The sequence below is a fragment of the Equus quagga genome, chromosome 4 (assembly GCF_021613505.1).
Source record: "Equus quagga isolate Etosha38 chromosome 4, UCLA_HA_Equagga_1.0, whole genome shotgun sequence".
NCBI classification, from domain to species: Eukaryota; Metazoa; Chordata; class Mammalia; order Perissodactyla; family Equidae; genus Equus; species Equus quagga.
The window spans coordinates 25,147,243-25,166,801 of NC_060270.1; the positions used below are offsets into that span (position 1 = coordinate 25,147,243).

Genomic DNA, 19,559 nt, shown 5'->3' on the forward strand with positions numbered 1-19,559 from the left:
GAGTCACGGGTAATAACAGGACGTGCTCGGTCATAGAGTGGAGATAAGAGGAGACTGAGCTATAAAATGTGGGCGGGATTTATACAAACTCTCTTGAGAGGCTTGACTTTATGATCCCGGTCCTATTCGGACATTTAAACTCCAGCGATGCCATCGAGAGGCAGCCGGCAGAAGCACAAAGCCGTGACACGCTTCACCGCAGGCACCCGACTCTCGCTACGCAAGTCCCGCAGGCGCGCGCAGCGAGCTCGCCCTGCCGCCGGAAAAAGGGGCGGAAGGGGCGGGACTCGGGTGACGTCAGCAGGGCACCGCGGGCCGAGCGCCCTTTGGGGTTTGGAGCGAGCTGGGAGCAGGCAGTAATGGCGCCCGGTGTCTCAGCTTTGGGGTCTTTGGTAGCGGTGCTGTACGACGCGCAGGCTTTCAAGTTTGGGAACTTCGTGCTGAAGAGCGGGCTCTCTTCCCCCGTCTACATCGATCTGCGGGGCATCGTGTCTCGACCGCGTCTTCTGAGCCAGGTATCAGCCCGGGGAAGGGACGAGCAAGCCGGGTGGCGGGAATGGGGGCCAGCAGATGGAGGAGGGGTTCCAGCAGTTGGGCCGTGGGTGAGAGCAGACGAGCCCAGCGGGCGGGCCGACTCTAATGTCGGCGTGGGGAGCGGGTTCGAGAAGCCCAAAGGCCGGGAACTGGTAGGCTCTTGGGGCCCCAGAGAGCAGCCTGCTCTTTGACCCACCAGCTTTGACACGTGGTTTGCAAGAGAGTCAGGAAATCCAGTTTGGGGCCTTGTCTCTAACAGAAGTAGTCGAAAGAGTTCTGTGTTTTTACCCTCGAGAAAATGAGACTTGGGGAAGAAAGGAAAAGGTGGGTGGGGGGAGAATTGAGTAGCCGTTCAATACTTGGGAAGGGCTGTGCCTGGAAAGGGGGGTTAGGTTGGCACTCTGTGGCCGGGAGCAAGACTTCAGGCCAGAGGGTGGACATTTCATGGAGGCAGTTTTTCGGTCACTATAAGGAGAATCTTTGTACAAATTAGAGGTTTCTAGCACAGTGCTTCTCAAACTTTGAGGATGTATGAATCACCTGGGAATTTTGTGAAAAAGCATAATCTGGTTCAGTAGATCCGGGCCAGAGGTTTAGGTGACGTATTTCTAACAAGCTGCCAGCGAAAGCTACAAACCACACTTTGAGGAGAAGGGTCTAAATGTGCTCTCCAGTCGAGTTGCCACTAGCCACGTGTGCATATTGAACATTATGATTTTTAACTTAGTCACATGTGGCTACCATATTGGACAGTGCAGATAGAGAACATTTCCATCATCACAGAAGTTCTGTCTAGAAGATGTGTGTTTCCCCCACGACTTGAGGGTTTATATTCACCCTTTGTCAACCCCACCTTGTGGGGTTACTATGAGAAAGATTGAAGCCCTAGTTGAAGTGGGTTGGATTCTTCTCACCATCCAGAATCTTGCTAGGGTGCATCTCATCGCTGCTGAGAAAGTGAATGACGGGGGATCTTCTAATGAAAAGTTGATTTCTTTTTTAACAAGTCGTCAGTTGCTAGATGACTTAAAATTATTTTTTGGTAATAGTTCTCAGAGGGTGTGTGTGTCTGTGTGATTTTTGGTAATTAACTTGGAGGGAGTTCAAAACATTGAGAGACCTGGCTGTAGCAGAATTCCCTTCATATCTGGTTATTTATGTGAATAGAGTTCCTCAATATTTGCAGCTAAAAAACGCCATAGAACTTCCACTCAACTCCAACTTCCCAGTAGTAAGTAATATTCAGTTATGGTAAATAAACTAATTGTGGGGGGCAGGGGTGAAGGTACTATTCATCTTACTAAGAAATGCATTTCCAAAATAATCTTTTTAATGCTTCTATCAAATTTTGGAAATTATGTTTTAATTAATTTTATATAACAATTGTAATGATAACAGAATTTTTTTTGAGTTCATAATAGTTTACATCATTGTGAAGTTCATTTGTACATTATTTCTTGTCCATCACCATATAAGTGCTCCCCTTCACCACATCTGTCTGTTGGCCGTCTGTATGTCTGTATATCCAGTTTTCCCAGCACCATTTATTGAAGGGACTGTCCTTTCCCCATTGTATAGTCTTGACTCGTTTGGTGTAAATTAATTGACCATGTATGCGTGGGTTTATTTCTGGGCTGTCTGTTCTGTTGATCTGTGTGTTTTTATGCCTATACCATACTGTTTTGATTACTGTAGTTTTGTAGTATACAGGCATACCTTCCTTATTTTGCTTTGCTTTATTGTGCGTTTTTTAATAAAGGAAGATTTATAGCAACCCATGTTGAGCAAGTCTATTGCCGCCATTTTTCCAACAGCATTTGCTCACTTTGTGTCATTTTATTAGCAGTAAAGTGTTTTTTAATTAAGGTATGTACATTTTTTTCCTTAGACATAATGCTATTGCATACTTAATAAACTCCAGTGTAGTGTAAACACAATTTCTTTATGCACCGGGAAACCAAAAAATTTGTCTGACTCACTGTACTGCAACATTCCCTTTATTGCGGTGGTCTGCAACTGAACTGGTAATATCTCCAAGGTCTGCCTGTAGTTTGAAATCAGGAAGCATGGGGCCTCAAGCTATGTTCTTCTTTCTCAAGATTGCTCTGGCTATTCGGGTTTTGTGATTCCATACAAATTTAGGATTGTTTGCTCTATTTCTGTGAAAAATGCCATTGGAAGTTTGATAGGGATTGTATTGAATCTGTAGATTGCTTTGGGTAATGCGGACATTTCAACTATATTAATTCTTCCAATCCATGAAAATGGACTGTCTTTCCATTTATTTGTGTTGTCCTCAATTTCTTTCATCAATATCTTATAGTTTTCATTATACATATCTTTCATCTCCTTGGTTAAATTTATTCCTAGGCGTTTTATTGATGCAGTTGTAAAAGGATGTTTCTTTTTCTGATGAAACTTCTTAATTGAAGATGTCTTTTAGGCAGAAAATCTAACTAGCAGGTGATAGAAAGGTTTAGATACTCAAAGAATAATGGATTACTAAGGGAAACCAGGAAGCCTAGGGGCCACCCTTAGTCTTTGGGGACAATAGCGTAGCCTTCCCTAATACGTCCCATGTTGCCCTCACAGGAGACCTTGAGTCTAGCCAAGTAGGTTCATTCTTGTGTTTCGTTTTTGTTTTTGTGAGGAAGATTAGCCCTGAGCTAACATCTGTGCCAATCTTCCTCTGTTTTGTATGTGGGACATTTCCACATTATGGCTTGATGAGCGGTGTGTAGGTCCTCCGTGCCCAGGATCAGAACCTTCAAACTCCAGGCCGCCAAAGCAGAGCATGGAAACTTAACTACTACGCCACTAGGCCGGCCCCCTCATTCTTGTGTTTTTATATTTATATTTGTAAACTAGGATTTAGGAGAGAGTACTTTAACAAAAAGGCATTTATATTTTTTTGGTCGGGTTTGAGACTCTCTCCTACTGGGCGATTCCTGTCTTTAATGTTACATGATTTATACATCATTTAGAATAGTAATAATAATGGATAGTTTATGTGTTCATTTTCTTGCAGATTGCAGAAATTTTATTCCAAACTGCCCAAGATGCGGGGATCCGTTTTGACAGTGTGTGTGGAGTACCTTACACAGCTTTGCCATTGGCTACAGTTATCTGTTCAACCCACGAAATTCCAATGCTTATTAGAAGGAAAGAAACTAAGAATTATGGTAAAATAAAAGTAGTGTAAGCATTAAGTTTATATGTCACCTGATACTGTTAGAATTTTTCTTCTTCTGGACACTGATGTTTTACCAGAGTCGCCTTTAATAGTCTTTGTAGCTCATTTAAGTTAAGGCCTGTGTAATTGGTTACCTGTTGCTGTAAATCACCTTCCTTTCCTTTAGAGTCTAGAGGTGAAATGCTTTGTATTGATTAGGCAGTGGGAAAACGTGCTTTTTTTGCACCGTATCTTTGAAACCCAAGGTGTTTACCAGCCCTTCCCTCATCAGAATGTTCTGAGGGCACCTGCTTTCCTATTATATTTATATTTAAACTGCATAAGGAGAAATGCATGAATAAAATTACTCTCATAAAGCAATATAAATGCCACATGAAATTCTAATTTTTTTATGGTCCCATGGCAGTAGGTTATCAGGTGGATGTTTTTAAACATGTGGGCTTGCTTTAAAACCAAATCAATTTGAAAATAGTAGAAGTGACTTCCTATTTGATGATATTAAGGAATTATTTTTTGAGGTTTTTTTTGTTTTATCTTGATGTGATAGTGTTTTTATTATATATATTTTTAAGAGTCCTTACTTTTTCCAAGTGCATTCTAAAAATTTTTATGATGAAATCATATGATATCTGGGATTTGCCCATAAAAATTATTGGGGGACGGACATAACTGAAATAAAATCGATCATGAGTTGTTAAGTGGCAAGGTGCTGTATTTGTGGGTGTTCGTTATGCTATGTTGTCTAGTTTTATTTGTTTGAAATTCTCCATTATAAAAAAAAAAAAGATATTTTTGCTGCTTCATGGCACAGTGTTTATCTATATGAATCCCTGACTGTAAGGAAACTAATATTTCTATTTCCTTATTATATGTCTTCAAAAATATTTCTTAGAAAAAGATCATTAATTTTTAAATATGCCTATAAATACTTGCAGTGTCGTATTCTCCTCTAAGCTATTCAGTTAAACTTGGGAGTTCTTCAAAGGAAGAAAGGAGTTAAGAGAAAAGGAATGGGAAAGGGCAAAGATGGTACCTGTAGTAAAGCACAGAAAGTGGGCCAAAAGCCCACCAATTCTATTTCTGTTTCAAAATAAGACAAATTTGAAAGTGGGAAATATAAAAGTGAATCTCTGAAAAAATGAGTCTGTAAAGTCTACAACCTTAGTTCTTTACATTTTGTAGATTATCTGAAAATAGTCTGTGGTGGGAGTTGGAGTAGGGAAGTATATTCAGTCACGTGGCATTATATAATTCATAAAGTTGTGGTAATTGGTCTAAATGATTGCTGAATATTCTCCCTCCTGAATTTATACCCTCAAAAGACCTATTGTTTGGGTGATCTTGAGTAACGAACTTGTTTGTTGATGGAGAAAGGAATAATTTCATTGATGATATTGGGGTATTGTTTGTTTCGTAACTTTCCTTGATCTAGGTGATCTTGCTTTAAGAAACCCCATATCTAAAATTGTGATCATAAACATGTTAAGTGGTGTTTATATATACTGCACAATGGTTTGCTAGTTTTACTGTAAATATTCTGTGTATGTTATTTTGACAATTTTGGGATGTGGAGACGCTGAATGAAACGGCAGTCATGGCACATTAAACATTTGTCAGAAATGAAGATAACGTATCTCCCAAGTAGAGTATCAGAAAATAAGATTTAGATCATCCCTGTCTTTATAGATACTTGCCAGATTTATACTGCAAGATGCATCTGAGTTGGCTGAAATATATAATTGTAAGTTGGAATCAACATAATTTTTTCTTTTCTAGGTACTAAGAAACTTGTGGAAGGGGCTGTTAATCCAGGAGAAACCTGTTTGATCATTGAAGATGTCGTTACCAGCGGATCTAGTGTTTTGGAGACTGTGGAGGTTCTTCAGAAGGAGGGCTTAAAGGTCACCGATGCCATAGTGCTGCTGGACAGAGAGCAAGGAGGCAAGGACATGCTGCGGGCGCATGGGATTCGTCTCCACTCGGTGTGTACAGTGTCCAAAGTGCTAGAGATTCTTGAGCAACAGAAGAAGATTAATCCTGAGATGGTCGAGAGAGTGAAGAGATTTATTCAGGAGAATGTTTTTGTGGCAGCTAATCCTAATGGTTCTCTCCCTAGTCTTAATGGCTCTCTCCCTTCTGTCAAGAAAGCACCTAAAGAACTCAGCTTTGGTGCACGTGCAGAGCTGCCAAGCACCCACCCACTTGCCTCGAAGCTTCTCAGGCTTATGCAAAAGAAGGAGACCAATCTGTGTCTGTCTGCTGATATTTCCGAGTCCAGAGAGCTGTTGCAGCTAGCAGATGTGTTAGGACCCAGCATCTGCATGCTCAAGACTCATGTAGATATTTTGAATGATTTTACTCTGGATGTGATGAAGGAGTTAACAACTCTGGCAGAACGCCATGACTTCTTAATATTTGAAGACCGGAAATTTGCAGATATAGGAAACACAGTAAAAAAGCAGTATGAGGGTAAGTATTCAGGAATCTGCAAGAATCAGAAATGCAGCTTAAACTGGCTGAAGAAAAAAAGGAAATGTGTTGGCTCACATTACTGAAAGTCCAGCCATAGAACAGGCTGTGAAGCATGGTTGGATCCAGGAGCTCAAGCAATGTCGTTTGGACTTGCTTTCTCTCTCTCTCTCAGCTCTGCCTTCTTCTCTCTTGACTTCTTTCTCAGGTAGGCACACTTCTTCATGCTACCCCAAACCAGTCGCTCAGGCCTGGGGTATGGAATACCTTTATTACTCGCCTGGGTAATATGCCCCACCCCTGGTGCTGTGAGGTTTTTAAGTTTGTGTAAATTTCTTGAAGTGAGATTTGCTCAGGGGGAGTACCCCTAAAGAAGATAGCTGTGCTGATGCCGGAAGAAGGGGACTTGGGTTCTAGGCAGGGAGAAATGACTGACACATGTTGTTCTGTGTGGCAGAATACAATGAGTTTTGAATATTTGAAGAATGAAAATTGCAGGTATAGGAAACAATGAAAAAAGTATCAAGTTGTAGGATTTATTTTCTGCAGAAAAAGATCTGTGTGTGTATATATATCTCTTTAAAAAAATTTTTATGTTAAATAGGAACTGGAAGTAGAGACTATGTTGGTTAAAAAAACTGCTTGATTCTCTACCCATTTTTCTATGCAAATTTCTGTCATGTATATATCTAAAGCTTTTTTCACTTAACTTTATACCAGACATTTTATCAAGTTACTTAACACTTACAGGCATCATTTGAGATAACTTAATTTTTCTTAAAGTAATGCATGTGTACACTTAAGCTATGGCTTTAGGATAGATTTGTCTGTGCATGACTTTCTTTATGTGCTGAAGATGTCAGACCATCATCACATCGCTTAATTTATTGACTGATATAAGAGTTATACAAACTTTCTACAGTTTTGCATATAGTTTTTTCAAAAATGAGGATTGTTGCTGTCAGCATTTAAAATGAATACAATTGCCTATTGAAATTTAAAGACCTAAAGAGACCTGAGGAACAAGTAGGCACTTTGAGAGATGGTAAAGTCGCTGAGAAATCCCTCTAGAATGAGAATTTGTCATCTTCAGAGGAATTTGAGAATGTTGAGATCTTTGACTTGAGTAAACACCCATCTTCACCGCAGTCCATTTCTAATTGCGTACATTTTATTGCTGGTCATAAGCTTCAGCCTTCAAGGCAAAACGGTCTTATCAGTGTTGCTTTTAAACTAAGTGCAGAACTTGAAAGAGATTTTTCTCATTGAGATCTCTCAACTAGCTACTGGGTGGACAGATGAATTTTTACTAAAATTCTTCAGTGTTTCACTCTTTCATTAATGTGTTACTACGAGCTTATTTCATACTATAGTTGGCTGGTGGGCAAAAAGTTAATGGTTTCTGTTTGAAAGTTGACAAGTATCTTTTTCCCCCTCCTTCTTAGGTGGTGTCTTTAAAATAGCTTCCTGGGCAGATCTCGTAAATGCTCATGTGGTGCCAGGCTCAGGAGTTGTGAAGGGTCTGAGAGAAGTAGGCCTGCCCTTGCACCGAGGGTGCCTGCTCGTTGCAGAGATGAGCTCTGCTGGCTCCTTGGCCACTGGGAACTACACTGAAGCAGCGGTAAGAAACACAGGGCTGGGGTGACAAGGCCAGGGCTGTGTTGCTATATGTTATTCCAGGGGAAGAAAATGTCTTAATTAGGCAGAGGTCTATAGAACCTCTGCCCAAAAAACATCAGCTGTTGTCTGTGTGACAGTATGTTGATACTAGTTGGCCAGAATTCCCTGATAGTTAATAGTATTTTATATCTTGCAGTGGGCCCTTAAGAGATTTGAATTTTTCTCCAAGAGAGAAACATTGAAACACAGATATTTGGTCAAATAAACCTCGACCTCTACTTACTTGGTCTTTAAGATAGAATTTGTTCATCTCACCATGAGTTGAAATTGAAGGGCTTCTTCCCAGACCTGAGTTTTGCAGTTTCTCAGTCTCCCAAGCCCCGAAGAGGTGCCTTGTTGACAGCAGCCCACTTGAAGGGCTTTCTCTCTTTCAGCCTTTGATATTGATTGGTATTGTGTGGGAAAGCTCTTAGAGTCCACACATTGTTTCCTCCAGTAACTCCCCATTAAAAGTTCTTGTAACACCATGCATGTTAATATCCCACCCCCAACCCTGCACACCAGGATGAAATGTGAGATGGATAATTATCTAGTTAAAAAGTTCCTCTTCACATTTTCCTCTAGGTTTCTTAGTTGGATAGTCACCTAGAAAGGTGGATAGATCACCTTTCCAGATATTTTATAGACTCTTACTTTTTAAAGTGATGGGAGTTTTTATTTTAAGAAACTTTAATTTTTATATGGGAATTTACTTTTTCATATTATTTCAGAGACTGTCTATGGAACTGTGAAGAGCTCACATAGCCCTAGAACCAGGTCTTAACCCCACCTTTGAATTGACCATAAATGTCTGTCATTTCCCAACTCCCATAGCAGAGGGTCCGTGAGTCAGTGCTCGTATTTGGCCTTGTGGGAGACTGGGTCTGGCTCAAGGGCGAGGTATCACTTGTCAGGTGTTAGTACTTGCTACAAGAATAGAACAAGATGAGCCTCAGAGAAGAGCCAAATTAGAAAGTTAGACAGACTTTCTAGAGAAACTTCTCTGAATATGAGGTCATGGTATAGAAATTGTGAAAACCGGTTGTTGACAAATTTAAAGAATAAGGAATGTGACCAAGTGGAGATTTCTTTAGCTCTTGACAGTGTAACTGTTTTTTATACGGTGGCCGTCCTTGGATGGGGAGTACCCTATATAGGCAGTAAGTCTTCAGTGTGGTTTCATACCATTATAAATGTATTCTAGAAAGTTCTCCTCATATCCTTTTTGGAAGTTAGTGTGCCTCCAAGTGTTACTACAAATAATTATGCGGCATCTAGATTTTAGACACACATAGTATGGGTTTTTAATGTTTTTAGGGTATGATTAATTGGGAGAAGGGGAGAGAGGGGGTTATCTCATGGTCTTGATGGAGCAAGCATGTGGATTCATCTCTAAGATTACATGTTGTAGATATAGTGAGTTTAATACGAAATCAGAAAAGGCATGTATAAAATAGCAAAGTTTCTTACTAGTTAATAGAGTCAATTTTTTACTTTATTTGTGCAACTATTACTCTGTGTGATTAACTGCTCTCTTGTCATCTGTCCTGTTACATTCCATTTAGGTTAGAATGGCTGAGGAGCATCCTGAATTTGTGGTTGGCTTTATTTCTGGCTCCCGAGTAAGCATGAAACCAGAATTTCTTCACTTGACTCCAGGAGTTCAGTTAGAAGCAGGAGGTAAATCTGTTCATTGGTCATGGTTCTTCCAAAATGATTTTTTACCTGAGTCAGCCAGGGTGAAGTAAAATCTTGCGTGTTATAAAGTTGCGAAGGAGAAAGCTTGTTTGTCCAGAACAGTAAGGAATGAGCCCTTTGGCCTGCTGATACTGACCTCGATATGCCAGATAACTTGCAGTCTAATTGTAGGATGAAGAGTTAGAAAGCTACTTTTTGAAATATGCCCAGAAAAGTGATATTTGAGTTTAGTGTTTCCCAACTGATGTTCTGAATGTGCTACCAAAAGTGTTCCATGCTCAAGGAAGGATGCTCAGGGCTGAGGGAAATCAAACATTTGTTTCTTTGTTGAGGACGTCGCAGAGCCTTTGATGGGCTAATGTGAGTTGTCACTGTCCAGTGTGGAGATAGATGGTTCTGTCGTGTCTCCCAAACTTATTTGAACACATAACGCGTTCTGCAGTCTGAGAGCTGCAGTTGTAGTGACGAACAAAGTGTGTCTTTTCTCCTTGATAGTTTCTAGTCAATAGAGTAGTCTAGTTCTAAAAATATGCATATTTAAATGTCCAATGGGACTCAGTAAAGCTGCTCCGGTTTTGAATGGGGCAGAAATGATGACCTGGAAACATTTTACTTTCCCTGAATTGGCAGTTGTGCAAGAAAGGTTGCTCATCACAGGTATGGGAGTTTCTTCTATCCCACTTTCTCTCTCTTTCCTTTTTTATGGGTTAGGCTTAAAAAGTTGGAGATTGGAACTGTGAATAGTAGGGTTCTCAGTTAGCAAAACTATTTAAAATGGTGACAATTATGCTTATCACTCCTCAGTGGAATTTGTCACCTTGACAGCTCTGAGTTTCTGTTTTTACAGTGAAAAGTTCAAAACATATTTAAATAAATTTATATATTTATATATTTATAAATATATATTTATATTTATATATATTTATTTACATATATTTATAAATAAATATTAAATGACTATAGTCATTCTTGTATAACTCGTACCCAACCCTCTTTCACACCATTCTTTCCCTAGTCTAGCCAACCCTCTCCAGAGATTCTTTCTCCCTCTCTCCCTCCCTCCGTCTGTCTCTCTCTCTCTCTTACTCTGTCTCTCTCTCTCCCCCTTCCTCCCTCCCCCCGCCCCCTCCTTTGTCCAGCAGGCACCATATTCACACTCCTTCTCTACTTTGCTTCAGCCAGTGGGCACCATCTTCATGCTCTCCCTCTGCTGCACTCCAGAACACCAGTGTCTCCTGGATGGGAGCTTTTACTTTTACACATGTCTGGTGCCCCAGTTTTTCCAGCTGCTGCCCAGGGGACACTCCTGGATCACTTGGCTCTTGAGGCCAGTAGAGCTTGTGTCCCTGGGTCCAATGGGACTGTAACAGTTGCAGAGGCAGCTCTTGGGAGGCAACCACCCCCAGGACGTTGGACAGACAGCTGAAACACACCCTGAGTCTTTCTGTGAAAGAGGCCAGTTTGCTTGTCCAGGAGCTTTGGCCTGAGGGGCAGGCTTCTAGTTTTATACACATCTAGCGGCCTCTGGAAGTACTCTCCGGGAACAGTGGCTGAGGGACGCAGTGTTTGTGCTCCCCCTCTGCCTCACTCCAGCCTGCTGCTCTCTCCCAGAAAGGAGCTTAGACCCTTTTCTGGTGCCCTTATTTTTGCAGCTGCCACCAAGGGACACCTCTACATGGCCTGGTTCTGATAGCCAGTGAAGCTTATGCTTGAGAGTCCCACAGGACAGTAACCAATGGAGAAAGACTTGCTAAACAGCTACCACCCCTGGGCACAGCAAGAGGCAACAGACCAGTCTTTCTGTGAAAGAGGCCTGTTTGCTATTCATCACAGCTACAGCCTGAGGGGCAGGCTTCTAATTAAACACACATCTAAGGGCTGACTGTAATGCTTTCCAGGGACCTTAGAGGGCAGGGGCTGTCTTCATGCTCTCCCTCTGTTACACTCTGGAGTGGCAGTATCGCCCAGAGTGGAGCTCATCCACATGTCTGGTGCACTGGTTTGTACGTCTGGTGATCCAGTTTTTGCAGCTGCCACCCAAGGAACAGCCCATGATCACCTGCCTCTAGTACCCAGGGGATCTTGCTTTCTGCTCCTGGGTCCCACAGGACTGTAACAATCAGAGAGACAATTCGTAGCAGATTACCACCCCCAGGGTACTGTACAGACAACAAACTGAAACACACCCCAGTCTTTCTGTGAAAGAGTCTGTTTGCTTGTCCTAGAGATTTGGGCTGAGGGGCTGGCTTCAGGTTTGGCACACACCTGTGGCCTACAGAGCTGTTCTCAGGGAATGTAAGCTAGTAGAGGCCGTCTTTCTGCTGTCCCTCTAGCTTACTATAGCATGGTGGTATCTCCCAGGAAAGAGCTTAAACAGTCATCTGAAGCCCTGATTTTTGCCAAGGGGACAATTCCAGATAGCCTAGCTCTGGTGGCCAGTGGGGCTTAATGCTTGCCGTCCCGCAGGACTGTATATATTTGCATGCTATCAAGGCTCATGTCTCAGGATTCTGGTTTCCCATCAGCCTGAACGCAGGTGCTGACTGAGATCCTTCCCTTTGGGACACTGATAGGTTTTGGCACACCCTTGGCTACTGGGAGCTATTAGAAATATAATAGGCTGCTTAGACAATCACAAAGGTTTGAGAGACAACCAAGAACTAGGGCAGGGTTGAACAGAGAGTTTCATCTCCTAAATAAGACCACTCCTTCAGGCCTGAGAGGTGGTTGTTTCATCTAAGGCATAGAAACCAACACAGGGAGTCAAGCAAAATGAAGAAACAAAGGAATATGTTCAAAACAAAAGAACAGGATAAAATGTCAGGGAAAAAACCTTAGTGAAATGGAGATAAGTAATTTACCTGATAAAGAGGTCAAAGTAACGATCGTAAAGATGCCCACTGAACTCAGGAGAAGAATGGATGAACACAAAGAACTTCACAAAGAGATGGAAAATATAAGAAAGTCCCAAATAGAAGTCAAGGAGCTAAAGAATACAATAACTGGAATATCCACTGGAGGGGTTCAACAGGAAACTAGATGAAGCAGAAGAAAGGAAAAGTGAACTCGAAGACAAGGCAGTGGAACTCACCCACTCAGAGCAGCAAAACAAAACAGAATGAAAAAAAAGTGAAGATAACTAAAGGGACTTATCGAGCAACCTAAACCAGGGTGACATTGCTTTATAGAGGTCCCAAAGGGAGACGAAAGATAGAGAGTGGGGCAGGAAATGGACATTCAGGTCCAGGAAGCCCAGAGAGTTCCAAGTAAGATGAAACCAAACAGACCCACAGCAAGACACATATATAGTTAAAATGTCAAGTTAAAGACAAGGAGAGAATCTTAAAAGCAGTAAGAGAAAAACAACTTGTTATGTACAAGGGAATCCCCATAAGCCTGTCAGCATATTTGTCAACAGAAATTTTGCAGGCGAGAAGGGAGTGGCATGATATATTCAAAGTGCTAAAAGAAGAAAACTTCCAACGAAGAACTCTACCTGGCAAAGTTTTGAAGGAGAGCCAGAGTTTTCCAGACCAGCAAAAGCTAAAGGAGTTCATCATCACTAAAGCAGCCTTACAAGAAATGTTCAAGGGGCTTCTTCAAGCTGCAAAGAGAGGGCAGTAATTAGTAGCAAGAAAGCATATGAAGGATTAAATCTCACTGGAAAGGTACCTATACAGTAAAGGTAGTGGACTGATCACTTAGAAAGCCAGTTTGAAAGTTAAAAGACAAAAGTAGTAAAAAGAATAACTATAGTCATGAGCTGCGTGATGATGTTTTGGTCAGTGACAGACCACATGGATGATGGTGGTCTCATATGATTAGTACCATATAGGCTAGGTGTGTAGTAGGCTATACCATCTAGGTTTGTGTAAGTACACCCTGTGATGTTCACACAACAAAATTGCCTACTCATACATTTCTCAGAACATATCCCTGTCGTTAAGTGACATGTGACTGTATAATAATTAAGGGATGTGCTAGAGGAAAAGATGTAAAATGTGATATCAAAAACACAAAATGTTGGCGGGAGAATAAAAATGTAAAGCTTTAGAAAATGTGATTAAGTTATCATCAACTTGAAATAGACTTATGGATATCAGTTGTTATATGTAAGCCTTGTGGTAACCACAAAGCAAAGTCCTATAGTACACAGACAAGATATAAAGAAGGGAATCTAAGCATACCACTAAAGAGCATCATTGAACCACAAAGGAAGAGAGCAAGAGAGGAAGAAAAGAACAGAGAGGAACCACAGCCAGAAAACAGTTAACAAAATGGCAGTGAGTACATACCTAACAGCAATTATTTTAAATGTAAATGGTCTAATCAAAAGACGTAAAGTGGCTGAATGGATCAAAACACAAGACCCATCTCTATGGTGCCTACCAGAGACTGACTTCAGATGGAAGGACAACACAGACTGAAAGTGAAGGGATGGGATAAGATAGTCCATGCAAATAGAAACCAAAAGAAAGCTGAGGTTGTTATACTTCTATCAGACAAAATAGACTTTAAAACAAAGACTGTACTAAGAGACAGAAGGGCATTACGTAATGATAAGGGGTCACTCCAACAAAAGGATATGAGATTTATCAATATTTATGCACCCAACATGTGAGCACCTAAATGTCTAAAGCAAATGTTAAGAAACGTTAAGGGAGAAACAGTGTTACAAGAATAGTAAGGGACTTTTAATACCCCACTTACATCAATGGATAGATCATCTAGATAGGAAATCAACAAGGAAACATAGACCTTCAGTGACACCAGATGAACTTAACAGACGTACACAGAACTTTCCATCCAAACGCAACAGAATACACCTTCTTCTCAAGTGCACATGGAATATTCTCCAGGATAGATCATATGTGGGTCACCTGAAAACAAGTCTTAATAAACTTAAGAGGATTGAAATCATATCACTCAAGCATATTTTCTGGCCAAAAAGGCATGAAACTAGAACTCAATTACAAGAAGAAAACTGAAAACTTCACAAATATGTGGAGACTAAACAACATGCTACTGAACCACCAGGACGAAGAAGAAATCGAAAGAGAAAAAAACCATGAGACCAATGAAGGTGAAAATACAACATACCAAAATTTGTGAGATGCAGCAAAAACAGTTCTAAGAGGGAAGGTTATAGGGATCAATGTCTACTTCAAGAAACAAAAATCTCAAATGACCTAACTTCATATCTCAAGGAAGTAGAGAAAGAAAAATGAAGCCCAGAGTTAGTAGAAGGAAGAAAATAAAGATCAGTGCAGAAATAAATGAAGTGGAGACTAAAAAGACAATAGAAGAGATCAATGAAACTAAGCAGTGGTTCTTTGAAAAGATAAAATTGACAAACCCTTAGCTAGACTCACCACGACAAAGAGAGGACTCAAATAAATAAAATCAGAAAGAAAGGACAGGTCACAACTGATACCACAGAAATACAAATGATCGTAAGACACTACTAGGAAGAATTATACACCAATGTATTTGACAACCTCCAAGAAATGGATAAATTTCTAGAAACATACAACCAACCAAGACTGAATCATGAAGAAATAGAAAATCTCAATAGACTGATGACTAGTAAGGAGATTGAATCGGTGGTAATCGAGACCTCCCAACTAACAAAAGTCTGGGAACAGAGGGCTTCACTGGTGAATTCTACCAAACATTCAAAGAAGAATTAATGCCAGTGCTTCTCAAACTCTTCCCCAAAACAGAAGAGGGAATGCTTCCAAATGCATTTTACAAGGCTAGCATTACCCTGATGCCAAAACCAGGCAAAGACACCACAAGAAAAGAGAATAACAGGCCAATATCCGTGATGAAGATAGATGCAAAGATCTTGAACAAAATATTAGGAAACAGAATTCAATAATACATTAAAAACATCACACCCCGTGATCAAGTGGGATTTATTCCACTGATGTAAGGATGGTTCCACAGTCACAAATCAGTCATTCCAAAACATCACGTTAAGTAAATGAAGGGTAAAAATCATATGATCATCTCAGAAGATGCAGAAGAGGCATTTGACAAAAGTCATCATCCATTTATGATAAAAACTCTGAACACATGGGTATAGAGGGATCGTACCTCAACATAATAAAGGCCATATATGACAAGCCCACAGCTAACATCATATTAAAAGCTGAAAGCCTTTCCTCTAAGAACCAGAAAAAGACAAGGATGCCCACTCTTGTCACTTTTATTCAATGTAGTATTGGAAGTCCTAGCCAGAGCATGAAAAAGAAACAAAAGGCATCCAAATTGGAAAGGAAGGAGTACAAGTGTCACATTATTTGCAGATGACATGATATTATTATATATAGAAAACCCTAAAGGGTCCATGGAAAAACTGTTAGAACTAATAAATTCAGTATAGTTTCAAGATACAAAGTCAGTATGCAAACATCTGTTGCATTTGTATACACTGATAATGAACTATCAGAAAGAAAAGAAAACGATCCCATTTACAATTGCATCAAAAAGAATAAAATACCTAGGAATAAATTAAACCAAGGAGGTGAAAGACCTGTACACTGAAAACTGTAAGACATTGATGAAAGAAATGGAAAAAGACACAAATAAATGGAAAGATATTCTGTGCTCATGGATTAGAAGAATTAATATTGGTTAAAATGTCCATACTACCCAAAGCAGTCTACAGATTCAATGCAATCCCCATCAAAATTCCAATGGCGTTTTTCCAGAAATAGAATAAACAATCCTAAAATTTGTATGGAACCACAAAGACCTTGAATAGCCAAAGCAATCTTGAGAAAAGAACAAAGCTGGAGATATCGCACTCCCTGATTTCAAAGTGTATTACAAAGCTATCAAAACAGCTGATAGTGATCGACAGAATGGTACTGACATCAAAGCAGACACATAGATCAATGGAACAGAATAGACAGCCCAGAAATAAACCCATGTGAATATCGTTAGTTAATTTACAATAAAGGAGCCAAGAATATACAGTGGAGGAGACGACAGTCTCTTCAGTTGATGGTGTTGGGAAAACTGGACAGTCACATGCAAAGAGAATGAAATTCGATCAGTATCTTACACCATCCACAAAAATTAACTCAAAATGGATTAAAGACTTGAACGTAAGACCTGAAGCCATAAAACTCCTAGAAGAAAACATAGGTGGTAAGCTTCTTGCCATAGATTTTGGTGATGATTTTTTGAATCTGACATTAAAAGCCAAGGCAGCAAAAGCAAAATAAACAAGTCGGACCACATGAAACTAAAAAGCTTCTGCAGGGCAAAGGAACCATCAATGAAAGGAAAAGGAACCTACTAAATGGGAGAAAATATTTGTAAATCATTTATCTGATAAGGGGTTGATAAAATATATAAAGAAGTCATACAACTCAACAGCAAAACCAAACAATCCAATTTAAAAATGGGCAGAAGATCTGAAAAGACATTTTTTGAAAGAAGATAGACAGATGGCCAACGGGCACATGAAAAGATGCTTCATGTCACTGATCATCAGGGAAACGCAAATCAGAACCACAATGACATAATCACCACACACCTGTCAGAATGGCTGTTGTCAGAAAGACAAATGGAAAAGATGTGGAGTAAAGGGAACCCTTGTGCACTGTTGGTAGGAATGTAAATTGGTGCAGCCACTATGGAAAACAGTACAGAGCTTCCTCAAAAAGTTTTTTAATAAACTACCATATGATCCAGCAATTCTGCTTCTTGGTATTTATCCAACGAAAATGAAAATGCTCACTCAAAAAGATATATGCATCCCTGTGTTCATTGCAGCATTATTTCCAGTAGCAAAAATATGGAAACAACCTAAGTGTCCATTGATGGATGAATGGATAAAGAACCTGTGGTGTATATATAATACACATACACAATGGAATGTTATTATTCAGCCATCATAAAAAATGAGATCTTGCTATTTGAAACAACACGGATGGAGCTCGGGGGCATTATGCTAAGTGAAATAAGTTGGAGAATGATATATCCCTTTTGATCTCATTGATACATGGAATCTAAAGATTTTAGTTTTCCTTTTTCTCCCCAAAGCCCCCCGGTACACAGTTGTATATTTTTAGTTGTGGGTCCTTCTAGTTGTGCTGTGTGGGATGCCACCTCAGCAAGCCTAATGAGCAGTGCCATGTCCGTGCCCAGGATCCGAACCAGAGAAACCCTGGGCTGCTGAAGCAGAGCATGTGAACTTAACCACTTGGCCACAGGACCGGCCCCTGATTTATGGAATCTAAAAAAAACCCCAAAAAACCACGCTCATAGATACAGAGAACAGGTTGCCAGAGGCAGGGGATAGGGAGTGGGTGAAATGGGTGAAGGGAGTCAAAAGGTACAAATTTCCAGTTATAAAATGAAGTTGTCATGGAATGCAGTGTACCACATGGCAACTGTAGTTTATAATACTGTATTGCATGTACGAAAGTTGCTGAGAGAGTAAATCTTAAAACTTCTCACCACAAGAAAACAATTTTTTGTAATTATGCAAGGTGAAGGATGTTACGTAGACTTACTGTGGTGATCAGTTCACAAGGTATAGAAATATTGAATTATCATGTCGTAAACCTGAAACTAATTCTACATGTCAATTACACTTCAATAAAAAAGAACGGAAAAGCCAAACTTAAGGATTAAAGTTTTACATAGTCTGAGCACTTGATGGGGTTGTGACAAAGTTTCCCACTCGGGTCGTGGTCAGGTTAGACTCCTTGTGAGGACTTTTCCAACAGTATGGTACAGTGATTCTGAGATGTAAAATTATCTTCAGTTGTGAGGCCGCGTTTTATTTTTTTGTGTTAAACCTTTGTTGGCAATTTGGGGGATGTACTTCTTTGTGTTTTGATACTGTTAAACTATAAATGCTCTAAAAGTAGACATTGGGAAGGAGTTCGTTAGCATGTTTCTCCACTGTGGAGGTCTCTGGCCTATCCAAGGAGTCTCCATTTTTTTTGGTGAGGGAGATTGGCCCATTGGCCCTGAGCTAACATCTGTGGCCAATCTTCCTCTTTTTGCTTGACGGAGGTCGTCCTTGAGCTAACATCTGTGGCAGTTTTCCGCTAGTTGGTATGTGGGATGCTGCCACAGCATGGCTTGACGAGTAGTGCACAGTCTTGTGCCCAGGATCCAAACTTGCAAACCCCTGGGCACCAAAGCAGAGCGTGTAAACTTAACCACTACGCCACTGGCCCAGCCCTTCCAAGGAGTCTGTCACCTGCTTTTACTCACTGTGTAGAAGAAGCATGGAATACAAGAGCATATTTTTATTTAAAGCCGTTTAGATACTTTTGCAGAAAAGTCATGGGACAGGTTTTCTGATTTTTTTTTGTCTTGTGTTGAACAGTAACCTTTCTGCTTTTGCAGGTGATAATCTCGGCCAACAGTACAACAGCCCACAAGAAGTTATTGGCAAACGAGGCTCTGATATCATCATTGTAGGCCGGGGCATAACAACTTCAGCCAATCGTCTGGAAGCAGCTGAGATGTACAGAAAAGCTGCCTGGGAAGCTTATCTGAGTAGACTGGGTGTTTGAGTGTCTCAGATACGTTTTTGTGAAGGCCTTGAAGATACATGGCTTCCTGAGATTGAAATAATAAGCAGCTTTAATACTGCTTGGGTTCTTCCACGGTTCCTGTGTTGGAATGACTTGGGGAGTTACCGTGGTCTTTAGGAAACATTGAATGACTTGTAATCCCTGCATTGTTACTACACTAAGTTCATTTCCACACTTTCTTTTATTGAGGCTGATGTTGGTTAGGCACTCATAGTCCTCTCTGTGTTAGGGTCTCTTCCACATTTCAGGAACCCTCCTATCTCTAGATCAGACTTTTTTTTTTTTTTTTTAAGGAAGATTAGCCCTGAGCTAACATCTGTCGCCAATCCTCCTCTTTTTGCTGAGAAAGACTGGCCCGTAGCTAACATCCATGCCCATCTTCCTCTACTTTATACATGGGGTGCCTACCACACCATGGCTTGCCAAGCGGTGCCATG

At 40.5% G+C, this 19,559-nt stretch overlaps 1 protein-coding gene across 1 annotated transcript; it reads left to right on the plus strand.

Annotated features, from left to right (window-relative positions):
• Positions 1-44: 44 nt before the first annotated feature.
• On the plus strand, positions 45-19,192 carry UMPS (uridine monophosphate synthetase). The gene is made up of 6 exons (XM_046658981.1): positions 45-515; positions 3,563-3,716; positions 5,504-6,196; positions 7,642-7,817; positions 9,421-9,535; positions 18,932-19,192. Exons 1-6 carry the CDS (start codon positions 111-113, stop codon positions 19,099-19,101), a joined length of 1,713 nt encoding a protein of 570 aa, XP_046514937.1. The 5' UTR covers positions 45-110; the 3' UTR covers positions 19,102-19,192.
• Positions 19,193-19,559: the final 367 nt, after the last annotated feature.